The 26631-nt window shown below is 37.1% G+C and overlaps 2 protein-coding genes across 8 annotated transcripts; one reads left to right on the forward strand and one right to left on the reverse strand.

The window, feature by feature from the left end:
- Nucleotides 1-378: 378 nt before the first annotated feature.
- Nucleotides 379-2110, forward strand: LOC110820494 (uncharacterized). The gene has a single exon (XM_022049975.2). It carries the CDS (start codon nt 707-709, stop codon nt 1724-1726), a length of 1020 nt encoding a protein of 339 aa, XP_021905667.2. The 5' UTR covers nt 379-706; the 3' UTR covers nt 1727-2110.
- A 2013-nt stretch (nt 2111-4123) lies between these two features.
- Nucleotides 4124-25952, reverse strand: LOC110820414 (actin binding protein). Of its 7 annotated transcripts, none has more exons than XM_088211768.1 (17): nt 25276-25932; nt 23730-24433; nt 23435-23656; nt 20908-23357; nt 20630-20753; nt 19470-19541; nt 18916-19014; nt 18705-18746; nt 10358-10438; nt 10156-10206; nt 9957-10038; nt 9236-9330; nt 7829-7900; nt 7611-7727; nt 5679-5747; nt 5526-5592; nt 4124-5097 (listed from the first exon to the last, which is right to left on the reverse strand). In XM_088211768.1, the coding sequence occupies exons 1-17, from the start codon at nt 25346-25348 to the stop codon at nt 4943-4945; spliced, it is 4575 nt and encodes a 1524-aa protein (XP_088067894.1). In that variant the 5' UTR covers nt 25349-25932; the 3' UTR covers nt 4124-4942. The 7 variants fall into 7 exon arrangements, 4 of the variants coding, with proteins under 4 accessions (XP_088067894.1, XP_088067895.1, XP_088067896.1 ...); XR_015816488.1 differs by lacking the exon at nt 4124-5097 and adding an exon at nt 6465-6544 and having other exon boundaries at nt 5523-5592; nt 25276-25946; XM_088211769.1 differs by lacking the exons at nt 4124-5097; nt 5526-5592; nt 5679-5747; nt 7611-7727; nt 7829-7900 and having other exon boundaries at nt 9236-9338; nt 25276-25950.
- Nucleotides 25953-26631: the final 679 nt, after the last annotated feature.

Raw genomic sequence — 26631 nt, forward strand, 5'->3', positions numbered from 1 at the left:
AGAAGGGACAATAATAAACAACTAAATTGAGTATATTCCAAGCATCCTTTGCATGAGCAAGCAAAGACAACATTAACCCATAAATTCAATTTAATAATTAATAATATGCTTTCAAATAATAATATTCAATAATTGAATTTTTTCACATCAAAGTTATAATTTTCTCCAAATAATTTTAAGAAAATATTTACCTACAATTTTAAAAACACATTTGAAATTTTTTTAATCAAACTATTACTGATAAAAATAAAAGAATTAAATTAATATTTAAAATATAATATATGTGTAAATTATTTATAGATTAGGAATCAAGAGGAGAAAGGTTTATTATTATTATTATTATTTTTCTTGCCTACTTATTTCAAGCCAACTACTATTGGAGGGATATTGGAGATAACAAAGAAAGAATTCCCAAAAGAGTCCAAAGAATCTCCAATGAAAAAAAAGAAGAAGAAAAAACAATGGACAAACCACTCCAACTCTGCAAATTTTGTTAGTTTTTTAGTTGTTGGCCTATCCATTCCATCCCCAAAAAATAACCCACACTTTCTAAACTCCTCCACCCCCACCATAAAAAGGAGAAAATCCATTAAATCAATTCTACAAAGAAAGAGAAGGGAGCAAATTTCAATGCCTTGTTCTATAATAATACTCTCTTTCTGAAACCCAAAAGAAATACCTTCTTTTTCTTTTTCTCTGTGCATCTATGGAGGAGGAGGAGGCCAATTCAAGAATTCCAATGGAGAATACAAGAAAGATTATAAGAAGATCAATCTACACTTTCCTAAAAAACTATCATTACTTTACTACAACTGCTGCTCTGTTTGCATTGCCTTACTCTGTTTCAATTCTCCTTTCACAAGCTTCTCTCCCCTCTTCTTCATCTTCTTCTCTCCTTCCAACAATTTACAGTCGCTTCAAACTTCTGTTTAATGCTGCCGGGTTCCCTCCTTCCTCCGAATTATTCGCAATTCTCAGCCTCAAACTCTCTCAAACAATCTCCACCTCCATTTTTACTCTGCCTTTCACTCTCACCTTCCTCCTCCTTGCTAAGGCATCAATTATCCAAGCTCTCAATCAGCAAAAATCTTCTTCGCCGCCTCCTTTTTTATCCATCGTCTCGATTCATCCCTCTCTTTTTGCCACCTATTTATTCAACTCTTTTTTACTTCTCTCTGCTAATGCATCGGCCTTCTCTCTCCTCTTCTTTGCATTCAATCTTTTTGAAGGATTTGGGTTTTCATCCCCCAACTGTATTCTATTCCTGTCTGCTGCAGGAGCAGTCGTTTACTCCATAATTCTTGCCAATTCCCTTGTAATCTGCAACTTAGCCCTGGTTTTATCGGGGATGGAGAGATCAGGTGGATTCTTGGCACTTCTCAAGGCTTGTGTTCTTATAAGGGGAAGAACTTCTACCGCACTTTCTTTAGCATTGCCCATCAATTTAGCTATGGCTGGTATCGAAGCTCTGTTTCAGTACAGGGTTGTTAGACCTTATTTTCTCAACGATCGATTGAAGTCATCGATCGCTTTGGAGGGGATGTTAATTTCTTACTTGTATGCGTTATTTGTTGTGCTTGATACCATTGTTACCTGCAAGTTCATCAAAAGCTGTAAAACAGTGTATTCAGTTGATCAGGAAGATGGGTATCATTACAGGATTAAAATTACAGAGGAAAGCAGGGGAAGTTGCATGATGTTGAAGAATTGTGAAGAAATTCCATGAAGGAAAATTCTCTGGATGTAGCAAAATCAGGAGGGTCAAAAACATTTTTTCTTCGTTCTCCAAGAAAGAAAGCTTCTGCCTTGTGAATTCATTTGAACAAATTTGTTGTCTTTCAATATTAAATTTATGTTGCTTGAAGGGGGGAAAATCGGGCAACTTTTGAGGACATAAAAGAACAAAATGAAGTAGGAGGTAAATTCAAGAAGCCAGCAAGAGAAAATTCATAAGATTGTGGCCAAATTTTCTGTCTCATACAGAGTTATTTTCAATTATACAAAGCTTTTATTTACAGCCTGTAAAAAAATACAGTGACATATGTAAAGCAAGATGAGTGACATGCTAAGGTTACATGTTATGTAATGAATATTTGGAAATATTAAAGCAGATTGTTCTTCATACAACAGCAAGAAAATATTCGGAAAAAAAAATATTTATTGTGTAAATTACAGTTTCTGATGAAGTCACTCAGCGAGTCAATTCTAATAATCAAGTCTATAATTTCGAAAGAGTTTTATTTCAAAGAAGTTCATTTATTTGGGAATAAGATACTTTCTACTCATAATGAATTTTTTTTCTTCAACTTTACTTATGTGTAAGTTTACAGAATTTCTTCTATTTCGGTAACTATTTTTTTAATATTTCGATCTATATTATTACGCTTTCTACACGATTAATGATTTTAATGTCAAATAACACAAAATCATCAACAACAAAAAATAAATAATAATAAATTAAAATTGGGCAAGATTATACATGAAGATCAACATAATACTTATTAATTGGGCAGGATCAACTACAGTGGTTTTCAGGTAATTGGGAGGAAAGATCAAAAGGCCAAAGCAAAAGCTGAGATGGAGAGGAGAGCAAAAAGAAAATGATAACACTTTTGTCTTCTCTTTTTTGTTGTTTGATGCAAAATGGGAATTATTTCTGGGAAAAGAATATGTATTTATGTATGTGTATATTTGAGGTGGAAAAACTATAGCCATTTACATTTTTTTTTTAAAATCTTCATACACTTTTTATATCTGTTTCCTTTGAGATATTATTGAACTATTCCTTTTAAATTAGAAAATATTGAATTTAAATTTATAATTTAAACACGTAAAGATGAAAGAAATCAGAGATATTAATATAAATAATACATGCTGCTTTCGTAAAGTGAATTCATGATATAACACAGGTACTCTGATAGATGATCGAAGATTATGATGGAAGCAAGTTTAGAGATATTGTAGGATTTATTAATGAATTTATAACATAAATTACATAAGATGTAATCAAATAATTAAGGAAAAATGAAAATTTGTGGAATTTTTGTACTTTTAAGGTAAAGAACAATTGGAGATCTCCAAGACAAGTCAAAAAGAAAATGAAGGATAGAAATGATTATCAACCAAAATTAGGTGGGTGTGATATGATTTATAAATTATTTGGTATAACAAATTAGAAATTAGATTTTTAAGATACTTTATCCCAAGATAATATGTTAATTATATTTTGTTGCAAGGAAAGTTCAAGTTTGGAGATTCCTTGAGTCCATTAACCCAAGTAAAAGCAGCTTGATAGTTTGCCTTGCCTTTGCCTTTCTTTTTTTTCTTGAGAACTTAAAAGAAGCTTTTGCCAAAATAGGTAAAGGAATAGCTTTTTTTTGAAAGAGTTTATTAAATTGGACTTTCAGGGTCTTTTGTTAATGACATGAAATGAGTGGTAAATTTTTTTAGCATAAGTTATTAAATTAATTTCTAAAATTTAATACTTATTATAATTTTAATCTCTAATGCTCTTTATTTATTTTTTTAATCAAGTTATGTTTGAATTTTTTTTTTTTAAAAACTAACTAATTAATTAAATTAGTAACAATTTATTACTGATTTCAATTTATTAATCTACTGTTAATAATTTATTAATTTAATTCATTAGTTAAAATTATTTTGTAAAGCATCCAAATTTAATATATATTTTAAATTTCTATGGTTTATTTTTAAATTTTCAAACTCAGAAACCAGCATTCTAGTAAATTACAGATTTCTTCAACCTGGAAAATAAGACAGCTCTTTTCTTTTCTTTTTTTTTTTTCAAGTCATGCACCGTAGGCAAGAAGCTAGCGATGTTAACTAGAAAAAAGTGGCAGAGAGAGCTACAGATTTGGGGGGGGGGTGTCCATTTTTCAGATACTGCCAAAGACACCACAATTGTTGCTAATTCAAAATTCAATTGCAGTGGCAGAGTAATAATAGTGATTTCCGAAAAGAAAATATAATTTACCCAGGAGGTAAATAGCTAGAGAACCAAGATTAGGTGCTTCATGCCACTATTATGAGTCGAGCTTATTTTGATTCTGATGCATATTGCATTTAGCAGAAGAGAATAAAGGACTGGTGAAAGTGGAACCTCTTGAGCTTTAATGAACTCTATATATATATACCTTCCCATTGAACAGTGGAATTGAAAGAAACAAGCAGTTTCCAACCTGACACCTATAATATATTCGTGGCTATATTACAATTACACTAAGATAACGCCCGTCTTCTAATCCCTATTTCTGAAACTGAGATAACCTATACATCCTTTGTCATGGGCTCCTATCAAAATCTCCAATTAGAGAAATAAAAGAAGGGGAGGGGAGAAAAAACCACCTCTTTTTATGTTACAAGAAAAAGAATCGAAATCTAGGTAAGTGGAGGGTTAGAGCTTTGTACACGATTTCATGCTACAGCGGGACTTCTTGCTTTACAGTCCCATTGCATCTGCTCTGGTGCTGAAAAATTTTTATGCCAAACGAATCATAAAACCCAAAACCAACCAAAACACCCATCAGAATTCACGCCTGGTGCACTACAAAACTTCTTTCAAATGGAAGCCAGAGTTTTAACACATTATCATCCGCTCCATTGTGTCAAAGAACCTGTGCATGTTCAGTCGACAAACCACAACTTCTTGCCGGATAAATTTCAATTTTCACGTAAAATGTTAAGGTTCTGTCGACCATGACCAACCGGATTTAGCAGCGTCCCGTCCAGCACGCACAGCCAGGCCTTTTTGTGTGTAAGGTCCGCAAGACCTTGGAAGAATTGCATAAATACTAGAGACCTGAAAACTTTCTTACTAGTCTTCCAAGGATCAATTTGTACTGTCATCCAACGAGGAGCTTTGCAGCAGACCTTTCCTCATCAGAGAGCATAAGTCCCTTTCCAGGGGAAGATAAAACTCAACTCAGCTATTTCCTGCCTTTTTTGTAAGGTTAATTCCTTTAGCCTTCTCCATTTCGGCCTCCTTCTCAGCTTTCTTCCTCTCCAGTTCAGCCTGTTTGCAATTTTCTTCATGTGCTTTTCGAAACAACCTTATGAAATTTAAGAGGGTTGCAGTAACTGCAGTCGTTGATAAGCTATCAATTAGTTATATGATAAAATCGGTGGTATTCAACACACTAAGCAAATGCAGATAAGTCAAAATGGGGATATGTCAACAAAGATTCTCCTAGATAGAGCCAATAAAATCATCCCAATAATTTTTTGTGAATAACTAATCACTTCCTCTCCAGATACCATATAAAGGCAAGGCACTAACAACCCCCCCCTTAAGTCTCCCCTACTCCTTAGATATTGTCTTAAATTTCCGTCCTATGGTTTCCCTCACCAAATATTACTTCCTAATCCATTTTGTCGCATGCAAGTGTAGTTCCTTTGTACATTAAGCTAAACAAGAGAATGGTCAGAGAAAACGGAATGCTTTATTGCACATAAAGTTTCAAGAAAGACAAAGGTAGACTAATAAAGATAACATATCCATATTCTACCTTGCTCAAATGGGCAACGGGCAGGGTCCTCACCAAAATATAGTGCAAGTGCATCTGCATTTCTACCCTGTTCACCATAGAACAATGATTGAGACATGATTGCCAATGACATGATAACTAAGTTTAAGAATCAAACAGATAGAAGAAAATTACCACCACAGAATAGAGATTTGTTACAGATGCCACCTCCGTCTCAGCAATAGAAATGAATCCTTTCAGTGTCTGTTTTTTTTGGGGGGGGCGGGGGGGTTTGCATAAAGAAGTTATAAATGGATAAATGTTAGCATCCATTGAAAAGAAAATCCAGAGAAAAGAGACCTATAAAAGGTTTCTCTGAAACATAAGAAGCAGTGCTACTTAAAAAAAACAAAAAACAAAAGAAAAGAAGAACTATAAGCAAGCAGCGAACAATGTGTCTTACTTCTATAGTGATAACTACAGGAAAGATTGTTGGGTACTCAGATGCTTTAGGGTTCAATATCAACTTTTTCTTATAAGTGGAGGCTTCAATATCAACAAATATTAGATTAATGTTGTCAGAAATACTCCAGCTCCATTTGCATATAAATCCAATACATAAAGAAATGCCAACCAGAATCCTTCAACAAAACGCATTCTTATTATACATATCTGACCCACATCTTTGCCTATGTAATCATTACAACTGAAGATAAAAGTTCTCATAAATCTTCATTGAAAATCTAATGAAAAACCTTTTTTTGGTGAAGAACTACCTCCTCAATTATGAAAAACAGAAAATAGTCAGTCACTGCATTTTTACACCAGAAGCACAGGAACTCCTGATTTTCCTCCACCAGTAACATAGTACGAATTTGCTTTTAAAAATTTCAAAAAAAAGGAAAGTTTAGCAGCAATGACAGTTGCACACTTTATTAAATCGGAAACAGAAGACAATGTTAAACTCCTTTAGGGGTCTACCTGCTCTTGCCAGCTTTAGGACACTACTCTAAGCCAGTTGAAGCCAATTGGGTAGTTGGGCCTTCTACAGCAGCTGAGATCTGAATATGAGGACTATGGTGGTATTAAGGCAGACAAGAACAGTACAACTACACTTATCAATCTAGCTGTTTGTCTTAGGAGAGGGAGAGAGAGAGAGAGAGAGAGAGAGAGAGAGAGAGAGAGAGAGAGAGAGAGAGAGAGAGAGAGAGAGAGAGAGAGAGAGAGAGAGAGAGAGAAAGAAATAGGAGCATTTTCACAAGCCTTTGGTCATCTATCTGTGGAATTAGAGACAGCTGGTTTCATTTTTTAACTAATATTTTTGTTAGTAGCTTATTTTGTGATATTTCTAGGGGTCGTCCTTGTATCTTTTAACTTGTATCTAATACATCTCTCTTTTCTCTACATGGATGGCACCTCATTGGTGCCTAATGACTTGTGAATATTACTAGTTTGTTCTTTTCCAAAAATATCACATACATATGGCAGATATTTGTTTCACTTTTATAGTGTTTGATTGTCAGAGAATGGGGGGAAATTTAAGGAAAAGGAATTTTTTCACTCTTATTTGAATATTGTTAAATAAGGGGAAGGAAAATGGAGGGGTCCACAGGATTCTTATGTTTCCTTTCAGTTCCTCATTTTTAGTTTCCTTAAATTGGGTGAAAATGGCGAGAAATGATCTCCTTTTTGAATTTGCTTTTGGTAAAAGGACTATCATACTTATACCTGAGTTCCAACTAAAACATGAGAAATGATCTCCTTTTATACCTGAGTTCCAACTAAATTGGGTCAAACCAACAACCCTCAAAGGAAGCACTCTGCCATTGAGCCAAAAGGCTTAGGGAGAGGAGCTTCAAGACGTTAATGAACATTCAGAAGGAAAAAAAACAAAACCAAAAACAAGATCTACACTAAATATAAAAAATTCTTGTTGGGAAAAGGTAAGAAATGAGAAATAGTTCAAGTATAAAGTTTCACATTGACATGAGTAACAAATGCAACAGGGAATAGAGAAAACCAAATGATACCTGTTCAAAGCTGTAAGATGGTAAATTATAGCATGAATGAAGGAAGCAATATTAATTCATCATGGAAATGCAACATTTGGTGGGAAATCCATCATACCTTATGGAAAATTTCAGACACAGGACCATCATTTTCAGATGCAACAAGTTCCTGCTTGACCTTTTCCAATCCCTTGATTATAGCTTGCATTTCTTCCGCTAAAGACTTCAATTGTATCTGGAAGTAAACAACAAATATAATGTACACTTTTTCGAGAGAAATAAGCATCATGTAACTTATTATCGACAATAAAGGACACATTAAAAGCAGTTGAAAACCTTGGATGCAGCTTCAAGGCTGACAAGATCATGGTGGAAATCCAATAAAGCTGGTGCCTTTGCAGCAAGTACCTGAGGCCATTTGAAAAATGAAGTTTGAGAATCAAGTTAACATTTAAATCTAGAAAAGTAAAGGAATCAACATATATAGAGAACAAGGAAACCAATCTGGCAATTTAACCATTTATTATTTTTTTCTTTAAAAAAGACTACCAGTCCTGATCGATAGAGCACCACTTAACAATCAAAACCATATTGCAAAGGCAACTTCAAATTTAAAGCAAATCTGGACATTCCTTTTTACAGATCCAGCATGGAGACTCAAAGTCAGACAAACTGATGTAGGATCAGTAAGCAGGTCAAGATAACACATGCTAAAAGAATAAATGAAGGGAGAGAAAAAGAAGAACGGAGAAAGAAATTGAAAGGTTAAAGAAAAAAGGAGAAGGCAAACAGGAAACAATATGGAAAAAAGAGCAGATGAGAAATAAGATGAAGAGCACAGATACTGAGAGATGAATTAAGAAAATGTTATCATCAAAAGCAGCTCTAAACTAAACTGAACTAGCCACTATAGGTACACTAATGATTTATATGCGAACCAATCACAACTGAATGGGGAGATAAAAATAAAAAACAAATCTAGATCCTAATCAATGGATCCGAATTCCTAATTTCCTAAACTAAACTTAAAATATAAAATATGATAAATACTTGAGTTTTGCCTTTCATGTACGACTCCTTGCCACTTGAGGACATATTACAAATTTTGTTTCCAGAGTAGCAAAGGTGGGTACAAAACATTTTTCCTGCAAAGCATGCCTTGGCGTAATATACAACCTCAAAAATCCACAAAGGTGACTGAAATTCCTCAGGAGGAACAACAGATATGAAATAGCATTTTAATTGCTGGAAAAGAAATATCAGAAAGCCAAGAAACAAAAGCTGCAGACAGCTGCTAACAAAGAGAACAGTTTTATGCACACATTTCTAAGGCAAGATAGCAAACCAAGCCTGTCTTTTAGCATCTAAAGAGAAAACCGAGCCCACACACTGAGCTGATCCAACCTCTATTTATGCATCCATGGATGGGCAGTAACGCTCATAGGATTAGGACATTACCAGGCATGAACTCCAAAATCATAGATTACCAATCTTAGGTCTCCCTAATGACATTTCTAATACTTAGGATTTCAAATTAATGAACTTAAGCACTATAAAGCATATAAATGTGTGCGCCCATGCGCCAGAGACGACGAGCATAACTCTTAATCTAAGATACAACCTTTCAAAGGTTCTTAGATGTGTATTGAAAACCATGTTAATTCCAACTGTTATAAGGTTATTGCATGAACCAGATCCTGAATTGAAACCCTTCTAAAAGGAACCTCTGCTCTAGTTATATACCTTGCAAAGGTAATGCATGAGCGTCATTTTGCTGTTTGAAGCACGTGTATCCGTGAGTTTCAAAAGACTGTCCAGCTTAAACCCAATTGCAGAGCCTGTCAAACTGGAAATCATTAAAACTGCATATCTGGGCATAAAGGAGCCAGGAAAACTCTTTCACTCGCATCATTTATGATGTTAAGTGAAACTTAAATAAAAATTAAGATCTTACAAAAAACCATGCAAAAATAAGGGGTCGAAAGAAAGTGAAGGAAATATGGTTTTGTATGGAAAATAAAGAATATAACAGCTGACAGCTGATAAATTTAAACCACTTAGAGTGTCAGAGAATATCTTGACCGTATTAGAGCACCAGTTAACAAGTATAAAAAGACAGTTGACTGTATCCTGAAACCAACCTATGTAATCTCCGACGGAATAATTCGGAACATGCAGTAGTATCATTATGGTTTTAAATCGTACCAACTAGCCATCTATAAGATAAAAACAATTAAGCATTATTCCTACAAAAGCCATTGTTGCTTCCCCCTGTTTTATAAGAAGACAAGTTAATCTGAAGTCCTGCCTACAAACCATCAAATAAAGTACTAAAGATGGTATTGGAAAGAAACAAGCAGACACCAACTCTAAATTTTTGATGCTCCATCTTCCATTTACTTATATCAGAATAACAAGATATATCAATTTGGCAAGCATTCTAAACTATTAAGATGATACTTACCCCTTGCAGTTCCTTGGTTCAATGTATTGCCCAAATAAAGAATTTTTTTCATGATTTCTTTCAATTTTTGAGAGTTCCGAACCTAGTAAACAAGCAAGAAAGAAACACGACAGCATAAAAAGAAATGTTTGACCATAAAAAAGGTTTTTTCTTTTCTTTTGTTTTAAGTATAGAAGAACTTATTGCATTGGCACTGTACCTCTTCACATGCTGAATTCACAGTATTTAAATTCTTCTTGAAGTCTGATATCTGAATGGGAAAAGGGGTTCAGAAGCAAAACAAGGGAATAGATAACGTTATCACGAAACTCTTTTGTTGGTGGGAATGGATTAAAAAAAACCTAATGTCGGAAAACAAAAAATTCATTAAATTCAGACTAACAATGGAGATACCGCCAAACCTGAGAGCCGAACTGAATCTTGAAAGAAAATACTCTTAGTTTGGATTCAACTCGCGGCACCTTCATCAGCTCCAGAAAGTACTGAATAGAAAAATCATACAATAAGTGAACTATATATTTATAATAAATAATGTTTAGCTATGAATTCAAATAACCTAACATATTGAAATATGCAAGCATTTCCTGAAAATCATGCAAACCATGCTATAACAATCAACTGGAAATGACTAAATGATTCCATTTGACTGTAAAATCTTTAAAGTTAAGTTCGACAAAATGATATGTACGCACATGCATGCATACATATATATATAATCATCATGAACAGCAATGTCAGTTTACACTGAAATGTCCATGATAACAATAAAATCAGCTCAAACTTCGGAAACTCCCTGAACTAGTCATGGTTCAATTTGCCATCCCAGACTTTTTCTAGCCCAAATAAGTCCGCACCGTCCATACTGGCATATCTTTGACACATATCAACCACATAAAACAAGGATTAACTAACCAAAAACAGGGAAAAAAAAGGAGATAAATTTCAGTTGCATCAATATCAAAGTAGGATATTGTCTAGTAATATAACAGAGTTGAAGTGCATCTAACTCCTGGTGAAAAGCTTTTGATAAGAGTTTTTTGAGATTTTGAGATCCTTCCCATCATTGATAAGGCTGAGATGCTTCTTCCTGCCACTGATGCCCTTCCATGCTCAAATTTCCTCCCTCAACAAGCTGGTCATTACCCAATTAATGCCCAAGATGCCCTTAACGAGAGTCTATAATCTGTAGGCAAAGTGACACCTCAGAAGAATATGATTGCACACTTCACATTCTCTTTACACAAGTAATATCCATCCACTATAATCTTTCCCCTTTTAATCAGCTTATCAGAGTTAGAATACACCCTCTAATTGCCTCCCATATAAAAAAAAGAAATTATGGGCAAAGCATTAACCTTCCGGATTTGCTTGGAAGGAAATTCTCTAAGCTATGATCTCCCTTCTTTTCAAGTAAGTGCAAAAAGATCTAACAGAGAACAGCAGATAATTTTCTAGCTATGATCTTTCTTGGATTTATGCCATTGCTCTGTCCCACCCGGTCTAGCCTGGCAAGAGTGAACAGCAAGACTTCATACACCACAATTTTCCAATCATTAAAATTCCTTATGACCTTCACAAAATACTCCACAGTCTCCACATTGCTAATGTAGGAATCCTGTATCAACGTATCCTTGTACCGAGCAATGACATAAATTCGAGGAAACTGGTCTCCGAGGGTACCACCCTCCAACCACACATCATGGGATAAACTGACCTTATCGCCAGTTCCAATCCTCTATCTGATGTAGTCTTGGAACTTCTTGTCCATGCAAACTTTCTTCCACATTCCATTACCATGGGGTCTAGACACCTACTTAGTGAGACACCCTCTCTTTGAAGTACCAAATTTAGCCTCAACCACCCTCCACTAAAGTGTTGTATTTGTTCATGAATCTCCAAAACCATTTTCCTTTCAAGGCCTTATTAACCTCCACCGACGATCTCAAAGCCAGCCCCTCCGAGTTGAATTGGCGTCTTGACCTTATCCCATGCCACAAGATGGTATCTCTTCTTCTCTTCAAAATCACCCTATAAAAATCTATACTAGATGGACTCTAGTCTCTTGGCCACATTCTGAAGGAATCGTCATAAATAGGAACGTTAACCATAGTGCTTTAAATAGGAATCTTCTTCCATCCTGCCAAACACTATTTAAAATGTACCGCTGTATCCCAAGTGGAGACATCCTTACATCTGTCTCTCAATGATAACCCCAAATACTTGATCAATAATTCTACACACTTACATCCAGGAATACTAACCAAACTACTAACATCCCTACCATCACCCAGTCTCATTAACTTGGACTTGGCAAAATTGTGTTGAGTCCTAAAACTGCTTGGAAGCATAACAAAATACATATGATATTAAGTAAAGTTTTCGTACTTGGTTCACAAAAAGCAACGAGTCACCAGCAAAGAAAAAATAGGTCATTCCTCCACGCTCCCCTGCCCGACCTTTAATCCCTTAAACAGTTCAAGATCTCTACCCTCAAGAGCATTTTGTTGAGAGCTTCTATAACTACGATAAACAATAAAGGTGACAAAAAAATCACTTTTCCGAGTCCTCTATTAGCTTTGAAGAAAGAAGATGACCTTCTGTTGACCATGACAGAAAGGAGGTCATAGAAATACAACTTTTGATCCACTTTCGCCATTTATCCCCAAAACCCTTCATTTTCAGCATATAGTCAAGTAAGCCCCAGTTCACAAGGTTATAGACTTTATATCATGTTTGCATAAAAGCCCCTCCCAATTCTTGTGTTCCAACTCGTCAATAATCTCATTAGCAATTAGAGCTGCATCCAAGATTTGTCACTCACCCACCACTTTTCTCATAACCTTTGGATTCTCCTTGCTTTAGTTTATCAATGAGTTTATACATATACCCCACGCGGCTAATAGGTCTGAATTTCTTATACTTATTGTCATCTTAACTTTGGGGATAAGTACCAAGAAAGTAGAATTTAAACTCTTGATGAGAGATCCTGATTCATGGAATTCATTGGAAAGCTCGACAATATCATCATTTACTACATGCCAGCACTTCTGGAGAAAGCCATGGTGAAACTATCAAGCCCCATAGTATTATCCTTCCTACAGTACAAAGGTCACCTAAAATCTTTCTCTGAAAATCTCTATTCAAGAGATTCCCAGCTTTGATCATCAAGTGACATAAAGGTTAAAGGTCAAACCATCAAATCTTGGCCTCCACTTCAAATCCTCTGAATATAGCTTGGTGAAATAGGATTTTACCCATTCTCTTAAATCTTCATTCCCCTTCACCACACAGCCATCAATCTCCAACTCCTCCACATAGTTAACTTTATGATGATTAGTCATAAGTGAAAGAACTTACTATTTCTGTTTCTCTCCTTGATCCATATGATTTTTTATTTCTGCCTCAAAGAGATTCTTCCATTTGGATCCTATAGGCCAATTCAAGTCGGATAGTCTCCCTGCAAGCAAAATCATTAGTGGATAAATCCACTTCCCCCTCCCTCTCGTCAAGACCCTCCAACTCTTGGAATAAGAAACGAGTGATTAGAGACTCTCCCTCCTCTCCTCTTTCGACCAGTTCTTGATTTTGGTCTTTATCACCCACATATTCCTAGCCAATTATAGCTTCCTTCCTTTTTACCATTCTAAAATTCCATTAATCTTTAATTTTATCTTGAAAACCCATGATTTTTAGTTATTTGTCTTCAAATCTGAAAAGACAACACCACCATTTTATCGGTGTCATGTCAATTCCAGGTTCTGGGGTTGTGTTAGAAACTACAATAACATATTCATCTCTGACCATAGTAGAATGATACCTTCTTAATTCTCTATTTATCAACCCCCTGCTTCCTCCTAGCCAAGGGTTTACATCGACTTCCTTCCACCTTTCCCATGCTTATCTCAATCTCCTTAAACAAAATCATAGTCAGCTCCTCAAGCCCTTCAATAATCACCTCCAATATCTTGCTGATTCATAGAATATTCTAAATGATCCATTCGGTGTTGTCCTCCTCACCTGCTCCTCCGACATCTTCAATCCCTCCATTGGCAGCCATAACCACTCCCCGGATTTCCTTCATTCCTCCACCATCAAGCCCTCCATCTTCCAACACTCTTGGGCTAGAAAGATCGTCAATGGTGATGTAGTCGCTTCTCCAGCCTCTTCCAGATCGTGCACACTTTTACTTCTTTCAATTGCCAACATTGATTCCTCTCCCCTTACTGAATCCTATCCCATCAGGCTACATTCTCCCAGATTTCTGTTATGGTCTCCACCATCAGAAGATGTTTTGGATGCTGTCTCCACCTACTCCTCATCGCAGCTGGCGTCGCGATTCCTCTCTTCCTCAATTCTCATCCCTAACCATCTCTAAGTCTCACAGGTCAGAGGCTTCCATTTACACTTGGACTCAACATTTTTTTTGGCCCATTTTTCTCTTTCGACCCAAGTGAGTTTCCTCTTTTTCTCCAACCTGTTTCCTTTTTTTGGGCTCTTGAGCCCTATGCCCATTCGAGGTTTTGAGCCATCAAAACGATGAAGGCTTTATGTGTTTTGTCGTGTTTTAAATTTAACTCAATCCAGTTTAATGTTGGGTCAGTTCTTCCTTACCCGATTCCCATCCTTTTGTCCCTCCTTTAGCACATCAACATAACCTTCACCAGTCACCTCCACCATCATTTTCAAGACCACCTTGTAGCTCCGGCAGCTCACCATGCACGGGATGGTTGCTTGAGCCACTACCGGGCTTTGCTCCACCTCACAAGTTTCACGTCCCTAGGATTTCCATCTATTGCTCCAATGGCCCAAATTTCCTCCCCACCATCTCATACAATGCCACCATCATCCTCCATCATCTGACAGCTTGGGATCCCTCCAGATGAAAACTCTTCTGCTTTCCTACTCTTTCTTCTCAGTAATCACCAACAACTTTCCCCTCCTATTCCTCTCATGGCCACCCAAAGTTGGTCTCCGCCACCTTTATTTCACCCCCAAAAGTCCCCTCTTTTAGTGCAATAGAACTCTTGTAAGGCTCCCAATAGATATTTGATCTCCTCACTCCAAACCTTTATGTTGACTTGAACCCCTTAACATTCTCACTCACCTTGATTCTCTCTCCTCTCTTCGCTGCGTTAACCACATCAAAGGATTTGCTTTCGATCAGAAACTTCCTGGTCGGAGAAACAACCATGGTCCCCTTGCCGCTTGTCGGAAAACACAAGCACAAAGGAGCAAAATTTGTCCATACACCCGATCTATCACCCACATTCGTACATATGCTTGCAAATTTATTTGTGAATGGCTCGTTTTGTTTCAGTCTTAACATTCACGTTTTTGGTTCTCCTTCCTGAAGTGGAGGGTGCCTCAATTCCTAGGAATTTTAGACCCATTAATCTGATTGGTTGTATCTATAAGCTTTTAGCCAAAATGCTAGCGAGACTTGTTCAGGTTGCCAAGAGAGTGGTGGGAGAGGACCAATATAATTTGTCAAAGAGAGACAAATTCTTGATGCTACCTAGATAGCAAATGAAGTTGTTCACATGATAAAAAAGAAAGAGATGAAGACATGATATGTAAGCTGACATGGAAAATGCCTATGACCATGTGTCCTCGAATTTCCTCCTCTATATGCTGAAGAGAATGGGTGTTCAAGACAAATGACAACATGAATTGCTGCTAGTATTTCATCTTCCTCTTTTATAAGATTGCTAATGGGGGGTCATAAGAGTTATTTAAGGGCTCAAGAGACCTCAACCAAGAACACCTACTTCCCCCTTTCTCTTTATTATAATGATAGAGGCTCTGAATAGATTGCTTCTCAGTCGTAGCTCTGTTTGATTTGGGGGTTGGATGTGGGCATCAGGGAAGCGAAGAAGGTGTATCACCTTATTTTTGCTAATGATACTATTTTGTTTTGCAGGCCAATAAGGAATGTCTCCTTAACATCATATAGATTCTCCTACGTTTCCAAGCTATCTTGGGGCTGAAAATTAATCTAGAAAGGACGAAGCAGGTTCACCTTGGGAAGGATTGGACATAGACCTCCTTTCTAGTATTCTGGTATGTAAAGTGGCTTCCCTACCAATAAGCATCTGAGGCTTCCCTAGTGAGCAAAGTTCAAAGAAAAAACTATTTGGGATCTGGTATAGATACATTTTGACAAAAGCCTTGCTATATGGAAAAGGGGCTTCGTCTAAAGGGGATAGACCAATCCCCACTAAGCATGTTATCCAAACCTCCCAATTTACTTCTTGTATTTGTTTCCCATTTCAACTAGTGTGATTAAGAAGCTTGCGGCTGTCCATTGTCTTTCTTTTGGGGGTAATTTGGGAGACCATAAAAGATTCAACTCGGCGGCTGCCGATGTGGTTAAACAATTGCTTTTTCTTGGTGACCTTGGTATCAGATTGTTGGTCTCTTTCAACAAGGGGTTCTCAAGGAAATGGATTTAATGTTGTGATAGAACTACCGATGGAGGATAAAAATAGCTAAAATTTTGGGTGGAGGATGCCGGTTGGAGAACCGAACTGACAAGAGATCACTCAAGGGGTTGGTCACTGGAAGAGTATAAACGTTGTTCGGATGTGCTTTTTAAATATATCCAGAAGAGGGTCATGTCTGGAAGGAAGGTGAGTTTTGGAGACGGGTACAGTATGATGAGAAAGCCTTTGAGTTCCCTTATAGTGTTTTCTCTTGTGCACTAGAAGAGATTTGCTAACAATTGAGCTCTATTCCATCTTGGTAAGGAACGTCCTATGGCATGTCAATCTTGTCAGAAATTTGAATGATTGGATAGAAGGGGAATATGTTAGACTACTTAACCTATTCTCTCTTATCAACATCACTCCTTGAAAAGTAGATGATCTTATATGGAAATTTAATGCTAATAGCCTTTCATCAGTAAGATCTTTCTATTTCTACTTTACACTATTGCCTTTTGCCCTAAGTCATTTCCTTTGGAACCTTATATGGAAGGTCGGTGCAACTTTAAGAATTGCTTCAAAGTTGTTTGCAGAAAGATCCTTACTATTGATAATTTGAGAAAAAAGGGCCAGGATTCTTGTTAGCATGTTCTACCTATGCAAAAGGGCAGCTGAGTAGATGATGTCATTATAGTGCCCTGCCTTTCAATTCTGATGACTAGACCTTGACTTCCTAGGTATGACTTGCACGATAAGTGGAATAGTTGCCGACGAGATGTGGGCTTGGTAGGGTATCTAGGGAGCTAAAAGAAGAAAAAAGCTTATTTCTTTTATTTTTCTAGTTACACTAGAGGAAAGAAATAAAAGAGCTTTTGAGGATATGGATAAAGGTAGAGATTTTTGGTTCTACACCCTATGACTTTTGAATGAAGATCATCCTATTTATTGTATAGAGAATCTTGAGGATATTATTGACTCTCTAGCCACTGCTTAATTTTGGTTCTTTTGAACCACATGCCTTTGGTTGCCTTGTTAATGCCAATATCCCTCTTTTCTCAAAAAAAAATAATAAATAAAAAAAATAAAAAAAAATTTAGGATCCAGTTGATCCTTACAGAGCCCAACTTTCAAAATCTAAGCAGTGAGCAAAAGTCCAGAAAAAGAAAAAAATCAGAGTAATCAAACCCAAAAATATTCTTTTGGAGTAAATTTTGGAAGTAATCTCTTTTACCATTCCAAGGAATTCCCAAGATGAAGATTACACCGGTAAGTATTATTAACATCCCTGGTTCATTCAGCAAAAAAAGTAATCTGTGCTCAACAAGTCAGACAATCCACAAACTAATAGAATCATTTTTCAAAATGAAATAAACACCAAAAGGCGGAAATCTTAGAGTTGATAGAATGGAAATTCCATCAGGAAGGAAAGAAAAAGAAATGAAAAGAAATTTAAAGGACTTACCATTGAGAAAAAACAGTACAACAGTTGGGGACAAACAAAAACCAACCATCCAATTCACAGACTAGTCAAGCTGCTAAAGTAAGAATAATGGTTGACACCCCTATTACAAACATGAAGGATATTTATTTTAATTTACATGTCAAAAACATTTTATTCTAGAGCTAATAAACCACTACTCTGCTGCTTGATCAACTGCTTCTGCCAATTCGAACAATTGAAACTCTCATATATGGTCTCTGACTCTCCCTTATTAATTTCCAATTCTATTATTTTTGTATCTCTATAAGAACTTCTCATCTCTTTGTTGGTTCAGAAATGCATCCATATCTTGCTAATTATCTCAATATTCTTAAAGAGAAGCATACTTGGGACTTATGTAAACCAGAATTTTACTAGTGTTCAAGTAGTACGAATAGAAGAAGCACTTCTACCCCCCACCCCCTAAAAAAAAAGAAAAAAGAAAACAAAACAACAAAAACTACCAATAAAAAAGGACAGGAAGAAGAAACCTCTGAAAGTATACAAGCAAAAGAATGTCAATAAAAGATGCAGCCATTTAGATAGGACTCCTTTCCAGATATATTAACTACACAACCTTGCTACTCATCCATAACATCTAGGCTATGCTACTGTCCCAAGAGATAAAAAAAAGTGATATATAGATCCACATGTTTTTTATGATATAGAATCATATTATAGTGCACTATAAGAAAAGATATAAAGTTTTAAAGACATCCCACAAATAAAATAATTAATAGTCGAACCAAGGAGTGAAATGACTCAAGTTCAGCAGGTCGAAAAAGTTCTCAAGATTGCATTTCATCAGCAAACAACAAACTATAAGATCTGGCGACAGAAGCAGACCTGTTCACACTTCCCTAAGTTTGCCCTATCACCAGTATAGCCCTACAAAATCATAGGATAAATCACAAGATTTAGAAAGAGAGAGAGAATTTAAAGATAGGAAGAATTATGGGTAGGACTGACATGGGCTTTAATCCAATCCACAACTATATTTAAAAGATTCACCAGCTAATATCTTGTAAATAAAATTACTCTTATGTCAAAGCATCACCTTGAGAAGTTCCATCTCCTCTTTCGTAGGACAAAATTTTATGAGATTTTCCACTTGGTCCACATCTAATACGGACTCATCCATTGCTAAGACTGCAGCCTGGCAAAAATGCAGATAGGTATAGCATTAGGTAAATGTTAAGATCTTTACAGGGAAAATGTCCAACCCACAAAAAAAGTACAGCTACGAAGTAGTTGTGCAGCCTTGTGTAGCAATCTTATTCTTCCTAAATATTGGTCCAAAGGCTCAGGATAATTTCAGTTTAGTCGTGTATATCCACATGAAAAACATCCACCTTTACCAGCCTCTAGAAAATGAAGATGAAATTTCATATTATATCTTGATATAGCAAAAAAGAAAGAAAAAAAAAAGTTAGCTTCCCTTGTTATAGAACACATATCCTATTTGGACAATGACAAAGACTACAGGAGGAACTGCTAAATGTCCTGTTTGCATTGAGAATTTATCATTTTAAATACAAAGAGAATGCCATGCCTAGCACCATTGAGTGAAATTACTAATAAATATGAGAACTTTGATGATGTTCAGCTTACCATCATATCAGAAAGTGGCATCTTGACTTTTGTGAGCATAATTTCTGTGTTATTGGCCCTTCTTAAATCAATCTACAAGATATAGAAGAAAAAGCTGTTATGACTACAGATATTTGAGGGCCTATCATCCTTCCATCCTCCCATGATGAAGTTATACTGCAAAATTTTCTAGACGAACAAATTTCACCTCAACCATCAAAGATAAAAATGGTCTTCAGGCAGATTCTAATTGCAATCATCCTGTGCACATAAACTTTAGTTTACAAAAAAGAAAGACAAGTTATTTGAGCAGTATTTTTATAGTTTGTATCCATTTTGCAGATCATACAACTCATGTCTAAACAGATTGTGTCAATGCATAGTATAAGTTATTACTATCTTTAACACACAACAACTGGTTTAATTAATAGGTCATGATCTCTAACCTGTACACTAACCTATACACGACCTATTTATAAAAATATCAACTTGTTTAGAGCTGTTTGACCTGTTTATCATAAAATGTCATATCAGTTAATTAATCAAAAACTTGAATTTACTTGTTTAACATGTTAAAATTCATATTATATATATAATATATATGATATGCATTTTATTATATATGATCTATATATATATATGATTATATATACATACTTATAGATGCATGTATCTGAGGGGTCAAATATATTAATGGAATTAACCTCTTTAACCAGCTTTTAGACGGGTATAAATCCATTGTGGCTTTAACCTAGTTAGACCTAATTTTCAATGGGTCTAAACGGATTTAACTCGTTAATGACTCAACCTTTTTGACTATTCATGTTGTATATACAGATTGCTTTAAATTGTGCCAGTCGTAGTGCAAATCTTGCCTAAAAACAATAAAAATTTGGCAACAGACGAAACAACTACCAATTATAGTAATCCATGAAAAGATTACAAAACACATGCCTCATTCTCCTTGAGAAAAAGAGTGAATGCACTCTAAACTGAAATTGTGCATGATAATTAAGAAAAACACCTGTCTTACAGCTCAAAGTTTACCAATTTATTTCAAGATACTATTTCGGTGGACTAGAACGAAAAGCTAATTTAAATTTCCAAGAAAGTAAACAAGTTTTAACAGACATTAATCATTTTCAAAACACATCCGGATAATGCATTAAATTTTAACTTACGAGGGTGACTTTGTCAGATTTGGATCCAACTGACTTCCGTCGTGCAGATTTACCTCCATCAGCAGGTTTTGGGACTGTGGCAGAGAAAAGGATCTCCAGCTCTGACATATCAAATTCTGGCGCACTACGGAAAAAGGTAGTATCATCAATTAAGATAAAGAGAAAAGCGAAACTAACATATTAAGAGACATATATGGTCCTTTGGAGCTTCGGCAAAGATATTTATCACACAAATATAGATTGCACAAGAAAAAGTTAGCCATGAGAAGTCCAATTACATTTGTGGTTCTCCATGTCTTTGCAATTCTTCCCATAAACTTCCTTGTAATGCTCTTGTAACCTTGCTCCAATGCAATGGTTTCAACGAAGATCTTCTTGGTGCTGTAGCATTTGCCGAAGGACGAGAAACATTTCGTCTTCCAGGCAAGCCCCTTGCATCAACTGCAGGTCCTTTGGCACCAAAAGGTGGTGGTGGTGGAGGAGCACCACTTGGAGGTCCAGGAGCACGACCACCAGGAGGTGGAGGTGGAGGTGGTGCTCCTGGTCCTCCACTTGCAGGTGGTGGCGGAGGAGGTGGGGCCCCACGCATGGGAGGGGGTGGAGGAGCTGGAGCTCCTCGCATAGGAGGGGGTGGTGGAGGTGGGGCTCCCAACATTGGAGGTGGCGGTGGAGGTGGGGCTCCTCGCATTGGAGGGGGTGGTGGTGGTGGTGCACCACTCAATGGAGGAGGTGGAGGAGGTGGAGGTCCACGCATTGGAGGAGGCGGCGGAGGCGGAACTCCAGACCTTAATGATGGGGGCGGAGGTGGTGGAGGTGTACTTCTATGCATGGATGGTGGTGGTGGTGGTGGAGGTGGTGGAGCTGCACATATTGGGGGTGGAGGTGGAGCTTCACGAGCAGGTGGTGGTGGTGGTGGTGGTGGTGGTGGTGAAACTCCATAAGTGGGTAGAGGTGATGGAGGGGGTTGAGACGGAGCTCTTTGAGTAGGCAGAGGTGGCGGTGGAGGCAAAAGTGGAGCTCCTCTTGAGGAAAAAGGTAGCGGTGGTGGAGGAGGAGGAGGAGGCGGAACTCCACGTGCAAGAGGTGTTGGTGGGGTTAGATAATCTGGATCTCCATGAAAAGAATAAGGAGATGGCAAAGAAGATGAAGTACCCCATGAAGATGGTGGTGGCGGAGGTGGTGGCGGAGGTGGAGGAGGAGTAGAAGCTACAAGTGAAGATTGAGAGTCTTTCACTGACGTGGGTCCAGTAGAAAAATATCCAGAATTCCAAGGTGGTGGAGGTGGTGGTTGAGGGATTATTGTCGCAATATTCTGTCTACTGGATAGCAGTGGAGAGCATAGAGGTTCGGAGTGAGAAATCATCTCAATATTTCGCTTACTTGATGAAATAAACATTGGAGGTGGAGGTGGAGGTGGAGGTGGTGGTGGAGGTGGAGGTGGAGGAGGAGGAGGAGGTGGAGGTGGGGGAGACATACCATAGCTCAAATTTCCAATTGGTGGTGAGGGCGGAGGAGGGGGAGGAGGTGATGTACTTGTCTGTAAAGTTGGCAAAAATACTGAAGATGAACTAGCCAAAGGTGGAGATGGAAGTGGAGGCGGAGGAGGAATGGATGGCTGTGGCGGTGGCGGTGGCGGTGGCGGTGGCGGTGGCGGTGGTGGAGCAACTGGAGCTGGAGGAGAGGCAGGGAGTGATTCTGTTTGGCGTGCAGACGATGGTGGTGACCAAGTAGGTGAAGTATGCATCTCTGGTGCAGATACGCATGCCCTTAAAATGTCTCCCTCGTAACTGTTCAATTCACCTATACTATCCTTTGAAACCACAACACCAGCGGCAGAGGAAACGGAAGTTGCCTTTACATTGGCATCTGCATTAGAATCTTTGAAAGAAGAACTAATGGCAAGTACAGGTGGTGCACTATTATATCTTGATGGTGGATATGATACATGCATGGAATTGGCATATGAACCTTTGTTAGGAGGGATCCACCGAGAGACAACATTTGGCTTTGCTAATCTTACATGAGCACTTTGAGGTTCGGGTTGCTTAACCTTCGGTTTGGCTACAACTGTCTCAGAAGCTTGTTTTGTGTTTGATACAGATTGTTTCTTCGGGCCAGCTGGCATTGCCTTATCAGATTTTTGTCTGTGAACACCAGCACTCGATTTTAGTTGCATAACCTTAGATTCTATATTTTTATGTACAGCTTCTCCAGTACCTTTATCTTCAACCTCCTCCAATTTTCCACAACTATCTTCTATCACCTCTTTGGTTTTAGTGTTTCTTAGCATATCACCATCAACCAACTTCGAGTCTAATTTTATATCCCCATCATCTACAGATATATCTTTTACTGCATGAATATCAGAATCAACCTTCCCATCCAACCTGTACTTCACATCATCCACAGTTATATCCTTCACTGCAACATTGTTAGGGTCCACCTTCCTATCTTGTTTATGAATTGAATCATCAGATGCACAATCTTGAAATGTATGAGCATCCAAGTCCTCCTTCCAGACATCTTTATGTTCTGCATCACCTAGAATGCCATCTACAACTATAAAAGTATCAGATTCTCCTTTTCCCTCTTGTGCATCCACTACATTGCTGAAGATCTCTTCCACCTCAAAGAATTCTTCGGGTGAAGCACCTTCTGTTTCATTTCCATCTTCGCTTGCTGTGACTGTCGTGATGACAGGTACAGTGGCAGCATCCGTAAAGAGCACCTGATACAAGTATGAGTATGCATTCAACTCCTACAGCTTAGGAAAAGACTACTTAGAGAAGAATAACAAAAACCTACCTCTGCCTTGAAGTCTTTTGGAAACTGGTCTTTCGCGTCCCACAAAACATCTACTTCATCACGGTTTAGCACCAATTTATTTGCCCGTATAAATGATGTGTGAAACATAATTCTGAATACCATCTCCTCACGTACTAGATCATCATCCAAATGGATGCACTCCAAAACAACATCCCCTTGAATACGACAATGGATATCTATTTTCACCGATGTGCACTCTTCCTGAAATTAAAGCTAATAAGGAAACTCTAAAATCTGAAAAATTCATCTTTAATTACGTTGATTTAGGCATTACCTGTTGGTAGTGACGAACATGTTTTTTTGTATTTGGAGTTGAAAAAAGAAGCTTAGAACTTCTATTTGCTCGGGTCTTAGGGTCCTGACCATAAATGCGTATAACTGGCCTGCAACCTTTCCCCCCATCAAAAAGTGGAAGCACTCTGATGATCAGCCAATCGAGAAAAAGAGGGGTATCTGAAGGAGGCCAATCAGAACCGAAACTTCTTCTAGAAATGTACTGAAGATATCTTAGCTGGGAAGGCTGGGGGTTTAAAGGAGATAAAAGATGGAGAAGTTCTTTAGGAGCCTGCTTGTAGATCATTTCAAGTGTCTTCTGCTCTCCAGTGTATTGTTTGCGATATAACAAGAGACCAGCAAGCATGAAAGCAAGTACAGGCCATCCTCCTCTTTCACAATGCATCAGCAGGACATTCTGCTGCCCCTCCAAGGACAGCCAGCTTTCACTTGATCGAAGGAAGTGATGAATCATCTCCAGAGGCAACAACGGACATCCCTCATATTGTCGGGGGTAATCCATAACTGTCATGTCATATTGAGACAGTAGGTCTGAAATTTGACTCCGCCTCTCCCCTTCTCTGAAGTTAAAAACCATGAAAGAAGCATCTGGAAAATGGTCCTGTAGCTGTGCTACAATGCCACCCATGTAAATCTTGTACTCATCTTCTTCCAGGACATCAGTGGAGAAGCAACAGTCAAAAACTGCAAAATAAGAATAAGGAAATTATTGAGACTAGGTACCTATAACTACACAGCTTTCTAACGGTCTGAGACCTGGAAAAACATGAACATCCTGATTTTGACATAATAAAGATAAAAACTCCTTGCAAGAATTAAAGAAAAATACAATCATAAACAATCAAGATATTCCCAAGTCTAACTAAAACTTATGACGTAAATGAACAAGACATCTATTCAGCTAGTTTCTGTTTCATAAAAGAACCCACTCCTTCTCTGTTCTTCTCAAGGTAAATGTGGCTTCTTTATCATCAGTGTAAAATTACGAGTAAAATCTAGTAACCATAATGGTAATGCACCATGAGTTACAAGCAAAAGTATGTCCTAGTTAATTCAATTCTTCAACACTTGTAACTTCACAGCTCACACCCATTTAAATCCTAACGCCATAAACTAGCAAATTCTAACACAAAAGAAGCAAGACTCCAATTTGCTAAAATTTACTCGATTAAATAAATAGAAGCAGTTAAACAAACAATCGAACTATTCAAACATTCCCACTGAAAAATAATAATACTAATAATAATGTCCTAAATAATGCATTATCAAAAAGAGCTCGGGAGAAAAATAAAAAGAAAAGCTAAATTACAAAAACGATGAAAAGCGATTATGCAGAATGGGAAGAAAGAAATGCTTCTAATTTTGCATATTCGCATTGCATTGTCTGCAGAATTTAAGAGATTAACAAAATTCCCAAGCTAATTACATGGTAAGTGCGCAAAAACCAAAAACATAAACAGACTTGAAAGTTAGACAATCATATACTTCCAAAAGGAAGGTCATTATTTTAGTAAGAGTGGAGGTACCATAGACACGCTCGGAGATCTCGAGAAGCCGATCCGGCGGCTTCCGGTAAAAAAATCGTCTAAACAGCGCCATCGGGTGGCGCTGTTTCTCCCCCGATTGGATCCAAACCGTTGAATTGTTATACCTCCAGGCAGATCATTTTAATTCCTTTGACGAAGCCGCAGATCCTTCCCTCCTCCAATTCAATCGCAGCTCCAATTCGCCAGAAAGACCAAACCACCAACTAATCGCGAGTCGTCGGTGCCTTTTTTTTCTTTCTTTTTATTTCCTCAAAAAGCGAAAAGTCCGTTGCAAAATGAATTTGAATTAATCGGAGGCAATGAGCGTCGATAGAGAAGATCCAAATGGAATTATGAAACGAACAATCGCCACAACCGATCCAAAACACAACGAGAATCCACAGAGAGGGAGAGGGAGAGGGAAAGAGAGATAAGAGCTAGACGTGGAAATGAGGAATCTAGAGATAGAAAGTTTGATAAGGTATTAAAAAAAAAATAAAGAACGAAAGCGGAGAAGAGTGAGAGAAGATAAGTGACAGTGGGCTAGGGGGATCAAGGTGGGGGAAATGATTCGAGATTTTGCAGTGAAGAAGAGGAAGATGATTTGGGATTTGAAATTTCTTCCAGGGATTTGTTTTTAAAAAATAATAATAAAATAAAATAAAATATTTATATTTTTTTTTTGTAATTTTAGCAAATTCACATGGAGAGAGAAGCGTTAGTAGTGGACTTAGAAAAGCAGAATACTCTTTACGACAGGACAAACCCCCCTCTCTCCTCTTGTACAAAAAGAAAACGTCGTTACTCGTTGTCGATCTGACGTGGCATTCCACGTGGCACCTGCCGTTTCATAACGCTTACTCGCACGAAATAACACATTTACAAGATTTAAAATAATTTTTAAATTCCTCCGCGTTTTATGATTTTATTAGAAAATTATTGTTTTTTTTTTTTAAGAAATTAGAAAATTACTGTTACTTGGACCGTTAAATTCACATTATATTTTTAAAGTTAAAATTTGATGGTGAATTTTTCAAAATTTAATAACTTACTTAAAACATCAAAGAGATTTAATTTTTCAAATTTTATTTATGTATCCAAAACTACTTTATAAGGACGCGTCTTTTAATGTTTTTTTTAATAATAAGAAAATTCATTCGTGAACATCACATTTCTCACGTTCATATTTTTCAGTTTGTATTTTATTCTCATATATAATATTTTATAAAAAAAAATAAATAAATAGGATATGATATTCTTATATTGACTAACATTTATGGGTAATTTATTATTAGCTTTCGTAATGCTATGCAAATGTATTTATAATATATATTATTATAATTAAAATATTAATCA

The sequence above is a fragment of the Carica papaya genome, chromosome 9 (genome assembly GCF_054855325.1).
Source record: "Carica papaya isolate Zhongbai chromosome 9, ASM5485532v1, whole genome shotgun sequence".
NCBI lineage: Eukaryota > Viridiplantae > Streptophyta > Magnoliopsida > Brassicales > Caricaceae > Carica > Carica papaya.

What these genes read in the sequence shown, in the direction of transcription:
- LOC110820494 (XM_022049975.2), top strand. Translation starts at nt 707, where the DNA reads ATGGAGGAGGAGGAGGCCAATTCAAGAATTCCAATGGAGAATACAAGA.
- LOC110820414 (XM_088211768.1), bottom strand. Translation starts at nt 25,348, where the DNA reads ATGGCGCTGTTTAGACGATTTTTTTACCGGAAGCCGCCGGATCGGCTT. An exon ending in CAAAAGACTTCAAGGCAGAG is followed by an intron (nt 23,358 to 23,434) that starts GTAGGTTTTTGT and finishes TACTTGTATCAG; the next exon opens with GTGCTCTTTACGGATGCTGC. An exon ending in CCGTTGCCCATTTGAGCAAG is followed by an intron (nt 5,098 to 5,525) that starts GTAGAATATGGA and finishes CAACGACTGCAG; the next exon opens with TTACTGCAACCCTCTTAAAT.